Raw genomic sequence first — 14547 nt, forward strand, 5'->3', positions numbered from 1 at the left:
TAACCGCCGAGCTTCCTGAGCATTTACCTTAAATTACATGAATGGTGGAATTCTCTAAAATATTCTGTTTCAGATGTTTAATTATTATACATTTCATGGAAATTGGTACAATTTCAGGCAAACGATGAAGCCCTTAAGTGGCACTATGAATAGGTTTTTTTCAAATTAATTTTTTCTATTACTACAGGAGGAGTTAAGTTACAAAATTATAGTCCATGCTTTTGAAACCAAAGCTTAATGATATTTAGGTTTTATTTTAAATACCTATACCTGAGGGAAATAATTGCATTTTCCTTGGTAATTACATTTCAATTGGTAATTATATTAAATGGGCAAGTCTTTTTTCCTTTCCAGTTCAAATCAGGTAATTGGCAGTAAACAATGAAAATCTGCCACGCAAAAACTCCTTCATTATGACTCACTTTAGGACCAGTGGATTTATGGGGCAGGAGCACTGAAGTGAAGAGCTGCCTGTCAGTCCTATAAGAATTCAGGCACCACCTCTCCGCCAGGTTCAGTACCTTGTGCTGCTGTCAGAATTAAGGTAACTTTAGCTGTCAGCCCAGCCCAGTGGCTCAGTGGATTGGAGCCCAAGGCAGGAAGTCAGGAAGTGGGGTACATGGTCTCACCCAGCCTCTGCCCACAGATGATTCACCCCTGGGAGTCGGCACTGGTGTTTTTACACATATTCTTTCTCAATCCATTAGAAACTTTAACTCTTCCTGTCGCCCGAATTAGTTTGTATCATTACATTGAGTTAAACCACAGGACCAAATCCTGGTTCACCTCCTGTACAAGTTATGCGACTTCGGTGACTAATGTTTTCTGAGCTCAGTTTCCTTGTTCTCAAAATGGGGATGGTAGACACAATGCTACCCAAAGGCTGCGTCAGAGTGGTGTGGGAAATGGGGTAACATGTGTAAACAGTTTATTAGATATAATGTTCTATGGAGTGGACATTTACTATATCAAAAAAGGCAACAAGTTATAAAACAACACAGATGTTTAATATAATAATGGTACCTCAAAAAAACCTCATTAGTAGAACTTAGATTTTCTTAAATTATATGTAACTATTTTTACCTCTTTTGTTAGGTTGTATACCAAGCTATACATCAGCGGGGTACAATCAACTCTCAGAGTGTAATTTCCTGAAAGATAAGGAGAGGACAGATTGTTTTTTTATCTCATTTCTTTATTTTATGCTTTCATTCAAAGACCATTCCTAACTCCTTAGCAAGATTGATCCTTTTAAAACCCAAGTCCAATCAAAACTCTCCGACTCATCACTCAATAAAATCCATCATCCTCACTGTGGCTCTCAGTGCCATACAGGAAACAACCCCGGGTCACCTCTCCAAATCTTCACCTCCCACTCCGCCCCAACAGACTCCTTCTCAGGTCTTTGCGTACCCTGTTCCCTCAGCCTGGAACAGGGTCCTGCATTATTTCTGCATGACTTACTCCCCTACTTCACTTAGACCTCTGGACTCATGTCATATTTTCTGAGTTTTTCCCTAAACATCCTACCTAAAAGAGCACACTCTCCCCCCCCCCCATCCTAGCCACTCTCTTTTTCTCTCGACCTTGGCTTATTTATCCCTTCTTACTTACTTACCTAACATCGTAAATATTTGTATTTTTATTATCCATCCTCCTTCTAGACTATAAGTTCCCTGGGAGCAGGTGTTCTCTTTTATTCACTGCCCTATCCCCAGGGCTTAGAACAGCCCAGGCATGCAGCATTCGCCCAAAAAATATTTGGTGTAAAAATGAATTTGTAAGCCAGGCACTCTCTAGCTGGTTCTGAATAGAGAGCCGGGATGGTGTCTCCATTCCTCAGGAATTCTGTGCTTGATGAGTTTGAGAGTCAAGGGAACCGGCCAGGAGAGGTGCCCTTTGGAAGCTGCTGGAGCACTGGGAGGAAGGCTAAATCAGGATGTGGGCCTGGGGAGGGGAGGTTAAGGCAACTTCATTAAGGAATATCCTGTAGAAACGCCCAGAAATGTAAAAGTACATGAGGCACTCAGAGAACGGCAAGCAACTCTTATCCCAAAGCTTAAGATCCATGTCTGGGAACAGCAAAAGTTGAGGCTTTAAAAATAAGTACACACCCCAGCAGAAGTGTTCATGCAACTTGAAAAGCTGATTCTAACATTCCTCTGGAAGAATAAATACGCACAAATAGCCAATGCAGTTTTTTTTTTTTTTTTTTTTTTTTTTTTTTTTTTTAATATATTTTTTTTTTATTTTTTTTTTTTTTTTTTTTTTTTTTTTTTTTTTTTTTTTTGTGAGGAGATCAGCCCTGAGCTAACATCCGCCAATCCTCCTCTTTTTTTTTTTTTTTTTTTTTTTTTGCTGAGGAAGATGGCCCTGGGCTAACATCCGTGCCTATCTTCCTCCACTTTATATGGGACGCCGCCACAGCATGGCTTACCAAGCAGTACTTCGGTGCGCGCCCGGGATCCGAACCAGCGAACCCCGGGCCGCCGCAGCGGAGCGCGCGCACTTAACCGCTTGCGCCACCGGGCCGGCCCCCCAATGCAGTTTTTAAAACGGAAGAAGTGCTGGTAAGAGTGTAAGTTGGAGGGGTAGGGGAGGCAGTTTGGCAGCATTTCTTACAATTTGAGGCACATATCCCACGACCAAGCACTGACTCTTGTAACTCACTACTCTGCCTTCACCTTATAAAGAAAAAGGCATGCAAATAAAAAAGAAATTTACTGTAACAAACTGAAGCAATCTGATCACCAGCTCGAGAACTGATATATAACTTGCTCTATTGAATACATTGTAGAAATTTTATTTTCAAGAGACTATATCTAATAATATGTTGCTGAATGAAAAAGGCAGGTTGCAGAACCATTTAGCTGTAATATGATACCCAAAACCTGTATAAGGTAGTAAGAGGCAATAGAATGTAGTGATTAGAAGGATAACGTTGGAACAGACCAGCTTGATTTGATTCCCAACTCAATCCTTTACCACCTGTGTGACCTTGAGACAGTTACGTTATCCCTCTGAATCTTAATTTCCTCTGTTATACAACAGAGATAATAAAAGTACTTACCTCACAGTGTCATTGTGAGTATTAAACAAATTGGTACATGTAAAGAACTTAAGACAGCACCTGCTACACTGTTGGTACTTTGTTTTATTTGTAAATTTTGCATTTTAAGATGAGAAAGCCAATATATCATGTATTGAATTATTTGAGAAATGAACATTTAATAAAATTTTAAGTATAAAACAGAGTGAGGTAAGCAGTGTCCAAATCCTAGAGTAACGTGTGTATCATTTGCTCTTGACCCTGAAATGATGGGGAGACAATGCAGTATTTTAAGGCAGGGAATGACAGAATCAGCAAAATCCATTGATTTAAAAACATACATTAAAAATTGAATCTTAAAAAAACAACTAGCGTGGCCCGGCCCAGTGGTGCAAGAGGTTGGGTGCGCGTGCTCCGCTGTGGCGGCCCAGGGTTCGCCGGTTCGGATCCCGGGCGTGCACCGCTTGTCAAGCCATGTTGTGGCGGCGTCCCATATAAAGCAGAGGAAGACGGGCATGAATGTTAGCCCAGGGCCAGTCTTCCTCAGCAAAAAGAGGAGGATTGGCAGATGTTAGCTCAGGGCCAATCTTCCTCACACACACACACACAAAAAAAAAACAACTAGCAATAAAGAGAACATTTTTCTACTTTTGAAGAATATATGCTTGGAGCATTTATTCTGTGTGGCAAAGGTGTTTCATCTTATGTGTTTTTAAATAAGGGTGATACTAACCCAAGCTAACATTTTTCAAAATTTACTCTGTGCAAGGTCTGGGATTTTCGCAAATATTAACCTCTTTTGCCCTCACAAGAACCTTTGAGATATGTGCTCTTAGTAACTCTATTTAGAGGTGAGAAAATTGAGAAACAGAAAGTAAGCAATAACCTGAGGTCACACAACTAGGAAGTGGCAGAGCCAGGAATAAGGCCAGGCCCTTAGCCACAAACCTAAGAGAAGGAGGCAAGGATTGAAATGTACTGTGTGACTATGGGGACAATGTATCTCAGACACGTGGACAAAGAGGAAAATGTAAATGCCAACACGCCTCCATTAAAATGAAATGTCTCAATTATTATTGACATGGCAAATTTACTAATACACTAAAGAAAAGATTCTAAAAGTCTACCCCTCATTCATTTATTCACTCATTTGTTGCATGCATGCAATAAATATTTATTTAATGAGACATTAGGAATCCAGGAGTTATCAAGCAACATCCTGTCTGTTTCTTGCTGAAGAATATAGTCTAGTAAGAGAGGTAGTTTGTAAAACAAATAATTATTTAATAACGGCAGTGATGAGTGCTACAGAGATATGGCTTCCCTGAAAAAGTACCATTTCAGGGGAGACTGTAAGGATAGGAATGAAACAGACAGTGTGTTGAACAGCCATCCGAGTACAGAGAACAGCAGTTGCAATGGCTGGAAAGTTGCATATGGTCAAGAATAGGAAGGTTAGTGAGTGGGTGTGGAGTATAGTGACAATGGACTGTTTGATCTTCTTGGAAATAGACCTGGGAACGTCCTTTAGTTCGAATCTCTGCTTATCAAAAGCAAATCCATTCTTAAAGGCCTGTCTCAAATGTCTACCTCATTTCTCAAGCCTTTCCTGAAGTTGCTATTATTCTCTCCTCTGAACTCCCAGATCAGTCTGAATATATCCTCATAGTCCCTGCATATATCAGAATCCGAGACCCATTTATTTTATCATCTATTCTGATCTGTAAATTCCCAAGTACAAGACTGTTCTTTACTAACCTCTGATTCCTCTGAAATACTGGAAAGTACCCTCCAGAGAGAGCTGCTCAGTACATATTTGTTGAATTAAAAAAAAAAATTTTTAAGAAGAAAAGTACTTGGTGAAAGATGAAATCTTAAACATTAACATTTTTTCAAAATTTGTATGCATGATATTATGATGAAATTTAAATTATACTTTTTTGCTACCCCATTCTAAAATTATAGAAATCTTTAGTTCCGTGATTTACTTATTCATTTAACAAATACTTACTGAATTCCTACCATAGACAAGGGAGTCTGCCAGATGAAACAAATTGACGAGTGCTGCTCTCCCAATAGCACTCTAGGGCTCACAGCTGCTGTGAGTTGGGGACAGCAGCCCCACAAACCAGCAGGAGGGTCCTAACCACATGTTAACAGATCTGCCTTCCTTGTTAGTGCGTAATTTATGAACTAAACTTCTGCTGCTACCACACGCACATCTTTTCCTAGGAGATCAACGATATTTACCTTCTATAGAAGAATCAGCATTAATATAGGCCACACCACGCTCTTGAAGGAGTCTGGAATTCTCCTATAATAATTAAAAGAAAGAAAACCATAAACATATAGCCATAACCTCCTCCTCTCAAAAATGCACATCTACATTTACCATATGCAGATTTCTGAATTAAGCTGCCCCAAGTTAACCACAAATTTGATATATAAGATTCTCAAAAGAGAGTTTGTTTAAAAGAATTTCATAAAGATTATTGGTAAGAAATAAAAAGCAAAACATTTTTAAGACTAAAATTCAAGATGAAACTGTCCACATTCTTAATATGGTAAAAGAAAAAGGAGTTGATTTCTTAAACATACTATAGTTATCCTTCAAGACATTCTCTTAGCAAACATGAATGACCTGAGACACTTTTAGTGGACGTCTTCCCATGAACTTCTCTATTTAAGTAGAGAATCTCGCCTGATTCACAGGGAACGAGCTATTGCAAATTTATGGGTTGAAAGTACGTGAAGTTAAATAGTGTCGCTACACGCTCAAACATGACGTTCTCCTGAGTTATGGCACCACCTACTGGTCAAGATTGATCATTGCATAATCTAACAACGGACAGAAGTACAGCCCAATTTTTTTTGCGATATCAAGCAGATTCTGAATCTCCAAAACATGCAATTTCCTAAGCATTCTCACTGTAAGAAAGAAATGGAAAAAAAATATACAACTCTAGGGGATGAAAATAATTTGAAAGAGACAAATCACACCCTCAAAATATTTAGGCTTTTCCTGATGCTAGCATAAATCTTTCTTGCCTATAGGAGCACCTCTTTTTTTCCAAAGAAAATCGAAGTTTACAGGGCTTCTCATAATTCATGGAGTATATAATAGGAGCTAAATAAATATTTACAGCATAACTGGAAGTTAGTGGAGTAAATGTTAACTTGAATATATTTACTTTATAGATAATATTTCTATTCTACCAAGTCAACAATAAATACACGCAGGTAAAATTACTTTTCAAGGAGTCTATTAAATATTCTGTGGTGGGACTTACTGCCTCACTTTTACGTGATTTAATTTAGAGTAGGTCATTATGATATGAGGAAGTTACATGTGAAAAGTATACCTCACTGTACAAGCTCAAGTGGGTATTTAAATGCGGGTAGCTTTACAAGCTAATATGGAAAGGCTAATAGGAACATGATACTTATTTTGATGTTTGGTTTTTAGTGAATTTACTTATTTACTATCACCTCCCAGAAAATGAAGATAGGTTATTTTGACAATTGATATGAAGTGGCTTTAAAAGTTCAAACGAAACAGTTCTTTAGTGACAAAGATTTTTATTGTTGATTTTTGAACAAGAATATGTTGCTTCAGATTGTCTGGAACAACTGGATTCTCACTGGATTCACTTGTTATCTTTACAATTAAGACCTAATTACTTCATTATTATGAAAACGCATATTGTAGCAAATTATCAGCTAACCTCTGCCCACTCAGTAGAACCAAGAAGACCAAATTCTTCTGCATCCCAGCTTGCAAACAAAATTGTTCTTCTAGGCCTCCAACCTAAAATACATGTGTAACATATAAATGCTAGGAAAAGGCATAACATATCCAAGACATTGCCAAGCCCAACAGAAAAACAAAACAAAAACTTCACTAGTTATTTAAGAAGGGTGAATTGTAGTGAGAATTTTTACTTATATCATTTCCTTTTGTGAGATTTTAAAGCTGATTTGTCAATACAAAATAGCACATTTGTATTGTAAAAAGGAAAAATGTAGACATAGTAAAAATTCCGTGAGGTCATAAAATATTTTAATAAGTTTTAATGATTGGATACGCATAGGAAGTCAGCTGTGCTCTGCAGCTGCCTAGAATGAAAGAAAAAAGTGCTAGATGTGGTCTGTGTTCTGAGAGCAGATACAACTGAGAGAAAATCCTTTACAACATTTCCGTGATGTTGGGTATCACACGAACAATTGTTCATGTCAGCTGGTGGTGTGATTCCACTCCATTCTCTGCCAGAATTGGTCAACAGAAGCTCAGTTAGCAACAGCAATGTGTGCTGCTGATGAAAACCACATAATTCAATAGGGAGGTCATATGGCTTGGAGTTATAAACATGGACCTTGGAGTTAAAGAAAGATCTTGTTTCAAATCCGGGTTCTTTCACCTACTAACAGTATGGCTAAGGGAAAGTTATTCAGACTTACTAAGCTTCCCTTTCTTCATCTGTACACCAGGAATACCAGAGTAAACATGAAGATACTCCTAGATTGTTGGGAGGATTAAATGGAATAATATTTACAAACATAGCACTTAACACGTGCTCCAAAAATTGTAAGTTGCCATTATTTTAGTAAATATTTCATTTGTGTTTATTAAGAATGTGTATCCTTACTGCCGAGTCCAGCATTCTATTTTTGTCAAATTTCCTATTAATTATTATTCTCTTCACTGCATTCTTTTGGCATACTCTATCATTGTCCCTGTGATGTTTTGTATTTCGCACAGGGAATCTTCTTGCAAAAATCATGAAACTTTTTGTAATAATATTAAATACTACATAATTCATGAGCTATATAAATTCAGGTCTCTATAGTTCTGTTTTCTTAAAATATAAGATAACTGTGTGGAAAAAAAGAATAGCACCTTTACATTTTATTTTAAAGAGAGACATCATGGTTTTGTGGCCTGGTAGCCAGAAATTTGATTTTAAGCCCTGGTTCTCCGACGCTGGCGCACACTATCTATATAACCTTGGGTGAATTACCTGATTCCATAAACCTTGGATAACTTACTTGTAAAATGAGAATGGAAAAAACTAGATAAACTTCTCCTTGGTTGCTATGAGTTTAAAATAGATAGCACATCTGAAAACATTTGTTTCTCTGAGAAATTAAATACCATGCAAACTTTACATATTTTTGTCATCACTTTTATTGTTGCTGAAAAAATATGGATCACATTTACAGCCCCCAGACACCTTGTTTGCAGGGTCAGTAAACAGAGTGGACCTTCTGCTCTCAATGTGTAATGCTTATTTTAAAAAGCAACCATTTGAACTAAATTTTATCTTGGTTTTCATATGAAGATTCTAAAATGACTGAAGTAATGGTGCTACGAGTATAAACCTAAATTCTGGGAGAACAAACCAAGACTGGGGGTGTGAGAATGCAGACATCAAACTTTTGATAGAATCCTATTAGGCAGCAAGACCACTATTTTCCTGAGTGAGTTTCGATCTCCTCAGTTACTTAGTACACTTGACCGGAGCTGCCCAAGGAACTTCTGCTCCTAGTTCTCTGACAAGGATGCTTTGGCTTATGACCTAATCTTGGTGTGTCCTTTCCTATGAAGAAACCCATCTCCATCTTCTAAGTTGCCAAGAGCAATCACTAACACTGTAATTCCTTTATTTCAGATTATAATTTTATATATAAATATCAATAATGTGAATATTATTATTTAAATAAATGCAAAAACAAACAATATAATTAACTTATCAGTATAAGTAATACAGCTACTATTTACTGAAAGCTACTCTATGCTAAGCACTACTAAGTACTCTCTGGTATTAAGATGATACAATTTGCATGTATCCTCTCAGTGGACCCTTCACACAAACCATGAGAAGGTGGTATTTTCACATTCGCTTTACAGAGAACTAAACTGAGATTCAGAAAAGGTGGCCCTTTTACTTTTTATTTATATTACCTTCTTTTTTCAGTGTTCCAAAACTCCTCACAATTTCATGAACAACAGCTGCTCCACTCTGAGGGTCAATGCCACCAAACACCCATGAGTCACGATGTCCTCCAAGAATGACATATCTGTCTAGAAAATATCATTGCGAAATTATTTGTCCTTCCAGGTCAATAACAGAGCAAGTTGCAAATAACTCAATAGCATCTAAACACAGAGCTCTCACGACTCAAAGAAAGACAGCAAGGTTCCTGAAGACTTGTGTAAATACATTATTTTGTTCTGATTTTGATGTATGAAGAAAATATGAATGTGATAAGCACACGTATACTTCAACACATCACAAACATCGTAAGTATATATGTAATGATAAGTAAGTATAAAATTATCCTATCTTTATATAATTCCCTAGTACTCTTCATACCTACTTACCACTTTGTTTCCAGTTTTTTCCAAGTAAGAGAACACAGTGGCCACATAGTAAGTTCTCCACTTTCTACTCGTTCTCTTCAATTTTCAAGGTACGGCACAAAGATTTTTCCCCTCTATGAACTTTTTTATTTTCCACAGGGGGAGGGAATTGCTCCCCTACCCAGCTCTCAAGAGCAATCTTTTCATGTCTGATAAAGCATTTACTACACTTAAATGTATGGCTCCCTTCCCACACTGTGCTCTCCTTGTCCTTGGTCCATATTCTGCTTTTATCCCTCCATTCCCAATGCCTAGCACAGAGCTGGCACAACATAGGTACTCAGTAAGATTCAATAGCCAGTTACATACCATTGAGTACTCAATTGAAGCATATCAATATTCTTGATCCCTGAAAGAAAGCACTGGCTGCTTGTAAGAAAGATGTGCAATTTAACTGTATCTGTTTTGGTAAGAAATATATAACCATATAATTCTTAAGGAACTGGAACATAATGAAGTAAAACTATTTAGAAAATGTATTAATCAGCAGGTCATCTGAAATCCTATGGAAATCATATAGATATTTCATCAACTTCAGTGGAAAATAAAACTACGTAAAGATTTGTTACTTTAATATTCTGAGTGCTACCTTTTATTTTTTTAAATTTTTTTACTGAAGAATAATTGGCATACAATATCCTATTAGTTTCACGTATACATCATAAAAGTGCTATATTTTATATAGATGTTTATAGTTATCATGAAGATATATCCCCATGCAAAATATGTGGTAAAGAAATCTGGAAAATTCAGAGAAAACACCTCAAAATGATCTCCTTGCCCTTCCTCCCATGATCCTTTAATTGAAGCATGCACACAGTCTATCACTAACCTGGGTCGCATGACCAGCACAGCCTCAACATTCAGTTTTCTTCATAACAGTTATCACAATACAAAATTACTTCATATTTATGGATTTTGTGTTTATGTAAGCTCCATTAGGGCAAAGAGTTGCTTTGCTCAGTTCACCCTACATCCCCAGAGCTCAGAGCAGTACTTGGCACAGAAGAGTTGCTCAGTCAATACTTGCTGAGCAAATGATTAATTTACCTGGTTCCACTGCTCCTCTGAGAGTTCCAATCACATTGTAAATTCTTGTCACTTTATTGTTGGAATGGATGTGCATCTTGACTTGTCTAATGCAGAAACAAAGGACACATTCTTAACAGATTACTACCCACAATCTTTAAATCTTACATCATTGTTTAAAAGATTTCTAAATGTATACAGGTAACAACATTGGCCAACTCGTAATGACGTAATGCAATCCCCTCTTCGACCCATGGATTTGTTTCCTTCTGGTACTAGGTAGATTTTACTTTTCAGTCATTCTCTGTAACTGTTTTTTTTTTAATAAAAGGTTCCTCTCTCTAAAAAGAGTTAAAATAAAAGTAGTCTCTTAACTGTGTAGAAAAGTTTCCAGCAAAGCCAGGTCCGACATTGTAGGGCACTTGGAGACCTCCTTTCCAGCTGTGATCCGGTGGTGCTGATCCACCCATTTTTCTATTGAATATGAAAAGTATTATTAGCTGAAGGAAAACTCTGAAGTTACGAGTTAAAATGTCAATGAACTCGCTTTCTTGAGTGTCCATTCATAATAGCTTCTATGAGTCAGGGATAGTGCAAAGTGCTTTGCATACGATCTGCGTTTAATCCTCAGCACAACTCTTACGAAGTCGGCTCTCCTATTATCCCCACTTCACAGATGAGGACCATGAGGCTGAGAGAGATTAGGCAACCTGCCCAAAGTCATGCAGCTTCAAATATCTGGTAAGATTTCAGACTCTGTTACCAGTTTCCAATAGTAAACCATGTAAAGTGCTCTCCAGAGCGTGCTCTGAAGAGACAGCTTGATGTCCAAGTCTTCAGGATTTTCCAGTGTTATTTCTCCCACTGATAAATGTACATTCAAAATGTGTATATGGTCATCCTTTACAAAGTCCTGTCACACACATCTATTAGGGAAAGAGGAGGAGCAAGGAAAGTATTTTGCTTCAACCAGCAGCCCCTAAAAACTTCATGATATTTTTTTTTTTAATGCAAAAAGGTAGACAGATTCAGGTGACCAACCAGTACACGCCAGTAGCCCTGGCTCTCCCTCAGCAGGTGACTGAGCAGATGGATGACACCGTTTACGGAATGGTGGGGCTCTCGCACTTCTACTTCAACACGTCTGTCTTTACTATATTAAGAGCACAGATTGACCTTTTCTTGATTTGAGCGTGGAAACCAAACGTACCTTTGCTAAACGATGCCAGATAGAAGAAGATGGTTCCAGACAAACTTAAGAGAGTGGGAAACATCAATGTGTCTCTCTCTCGGTTCACACACCCCATGAACCCTATGCTTTGCAGTCGAGCACGCTCTCAGTTTCCTCTTTTTCTCTCTGCCTGCACACACGTGCCTGTTCCCTGCCTACCTATGTGAGGAAACGTGAATAGCTCAACTTGACCTAGAATCTACTCTACATCCAATACTAAAACAATCGCTAAGATTGTATTCTCATGGGAAACTGAATATAAATAATATCCTGTTTTAAAATGCTCTATCAGTGAGTAAATGTTTACTTTCTTTTTTCCTATCTCACTAGGGAGTTTGGCTAATAAACATCTCAAGTAATATACTATAAAATTTATTAATCTATTTATAATAAAATTTCACACGAAAAGTATCAAGTAGCACGAAGGGGCATTTTACATTGGTAAAAAAGTGTAATCAATAGTCAAAACAGCAGAGTATTAAGTATGCAAAAAAGTTGTAGAAAGCAAGTGAAAAAGAACATACATAGGCTTGATTATACATATCTCTACAACGATATATTGTAAACTAATAATATTGATTGTCTTTGGGGTGGAAATGGGTAAAGGGGAAACTTTTTACTGTATACCTCTTTGAATTTTGAACTGTGTAAATGTATTTCCTTTTACATAATTGAGATTATACTACATATATTGCTTTGAAACCCATTTTTTTCACTTAATAGTACAGCATAAGCACGTATCCACATCATTAAATATTCTTGTACAACATATATTTTAATGGCTTCATGCACTACTGTAGCCAGTAATGTATTTGACTACTTATCAATTATTGAAGATTTGTGTTGTTTACAGTTTTCCACTATTACAAGTATTGCCAAAATCACTTTCATCTTTTAAATATCTTGAATATGTAGACTTTATTTATAAATATGTTTAGACAAATGCATAGTCCATGGCACCCTCAAAGTTGAGCCTAATCCTGAATTCTAATCCATGTGGTAAAGCTAAGAGCCCAAAAGAAAAAAAGAGCAGGGTGCGATTCCTTAACCTGCCCTTAAATTGGACAGACCCCCTCCAACTTTGATGTCAGCCTCCTCACCTGTAAAAATGAGAGCATTGCACTGGGTCATAAGAAGTTTTCTTATAGATACTAGCATAATGATAAAGAATGCCTTGAACTCAAAGAAGAAAAGGGACTAACTGGCCAGACACTTTGGTCTCTAGCAATTTTACTTTCAGAGAAGTCAGTACTCTCTCCTCCTAAAGGATAACGGAGAAGAAGGGACATGTAGATGGGAGAAAGCAGGGCAGGAGAGGAGAAAGAGTTACAATGTCAGGTGAAACAACAACCCTGGAGAAGTTTCAATAATGAAAGCAGAGGGAGAAGAGAAACAGAGATGAAAATAAAATGGAAGTTGTACTCACAGTGTGTTATTCCAGGTCGTCCAAGAAGTAGACAATAAGAGGATTAGATGAGTAAGAGATTTATTGGGGGAAAGGCCTGTGAGGAAAAGATCAGGGGAGCTAAGGAAGGCTGGGAAAGGCTTCAGACTGCCATGCAGGTCTGACATGGGATAAAGAGAAAGGGAAGAGTGTCGGCACCTAGTTGAGCAAGACTATCAGGGAGTCCTGAGCCAAAGTCTCCCATCAGAGGAGTCCTGAACCTCCCAGTGATGGACGCTGCTGTACTCAGTTACTGACTGGGAGCATCTGCAGGAAGCATGGCCTTGACACACACAAGTTGATGGATTTCCAAGCACAGTGGCTGGAGCAATTGATCAATTATGCTCCCCGCAGTTGGAGACCTGAAAGGCTCATTTTCAAGGCTGTCACACACTAGATACTAATATGTAAAGTAAATTCCAGAATAGAACGACTATTCTATAAAATAATGATAAAATTATATCCTCCACCCATCTCGGAGAATTTCAGTATCAAATAATGGAGATAAAAGCATAAAAGTTGAAGACTGCCAATAAAGAGAATTACCCAAATAGCGATCTGTTTGTTTCTTACAAACTTACTCCAGGAACTTCTGTGCATCGTAGTATCCAATTGGATGAACAGGAATACTTGGAAGACCAACAGCCTCTGTGATTCCACGTCTATAAGCATATTCTGAAAAAAGTCGAATGTACTTCTAATAAAAATTCAGTCCCTTTCAAAGGTTCTCTGGAAATCACATTAAACACACTCTTAATATTGCATCTCCTAGAACTATTAAAATAAAAAACACAATTTTAAATGTTAGCAAGAATGTGGAGCAACTGAAACTCTCATACATTCCTTGTAAGAGTGTAAAATTATACAGTCACTTTGGATAACTCTCCTGAAAAGTAATGTTAAACAGAATTATGTGTTATGGCATAGCAATTCCACTCCTAGGTATTTACCCAAGAAATGTGAAAACATATGTCCAAAAAAAGACCTGGACAAAATTGCTCATAGCAGCTGAATTTGGGTAGCCAAATACTGGACACGGTCCAGGTGTGTGTCAACAGGAGAAGGAACAAACAATCTGTAGTATAGTCCCACAGAAGAATTCTACTGAGCAATTAAAAGGAACAAACTACCAATACACACAATAACGTGGATAAATCTCAAATCATTATACTGAGGGAAAGCAGCAAGGCGCGAGAGAATATATACTGTCTGATTCCCTTTATATGAAATTTGAAATCAGGCAAACTAATCAATGGTGATAGATATCAGAAAGTGGTTGCTTCTGGAGTGTAGTGAAAATTGACCAGAAAGGGGCACAAGAGAACTTTCTGGAGTCATGGAAATGTCCTATATCTTATTTTGAGTGACATAGA

At 37.5% G+C, this 14547-nt stretch overlaps 1 protein-coding gene across 1 annotated transcript in view; it reads right to left on the minus strand.

The window, feature by feature from the left end:
* FOLH1 (folate hydrolase 1) overlaps positions 1-14547 on the minus strand; it is a 52635-nt gene that overhangs the window by 13250 nt on the left and 24838 nt on the right. Inside the window, exons 7-13 of the mRNA XM_058545434.1 lie at positions 13756-13849; positions 10875-10973; positions 10521-10606; positions 9012-9131; positions 6775-6857; positions 5300-5363; positions 1084-1151 (exon numbers count right to left, since the gene is read on the minus strand). Of these exons, the coding sequence (XP_058401417.1) occupies positions 1084-1151; positions 5300-5363; positions 6775-6857; positions 9012-9131; positions 10521-10606; positions 10875-10973; positions 13756-13849 (614 nt within the window). The remainder of the gene's footprint in view (positions 1-1083; positions 1152-5299; positions 5364-6774; positions 6858-9011; positions 9132-10520; positions 10607-10874; positions 10974-13755; positions 13850-14547) is intronic.

Source organism: Diceros bicornis, chromosome 7 (genome assembly GCF_020826845.1).
Source record: "Diceros bicornis minor isolate mBicDic1 chromosome 7, mDicBic1.mat.cur, whole genome shotgun sequence".
Classification (NCBI taxonomy): domain Eukaryota; kingdom Metazoa; phylum Chordata; class Mammalia; order Perissodactyla; family Rhinocerotidae; genus Diceros; species Diceros bicornis.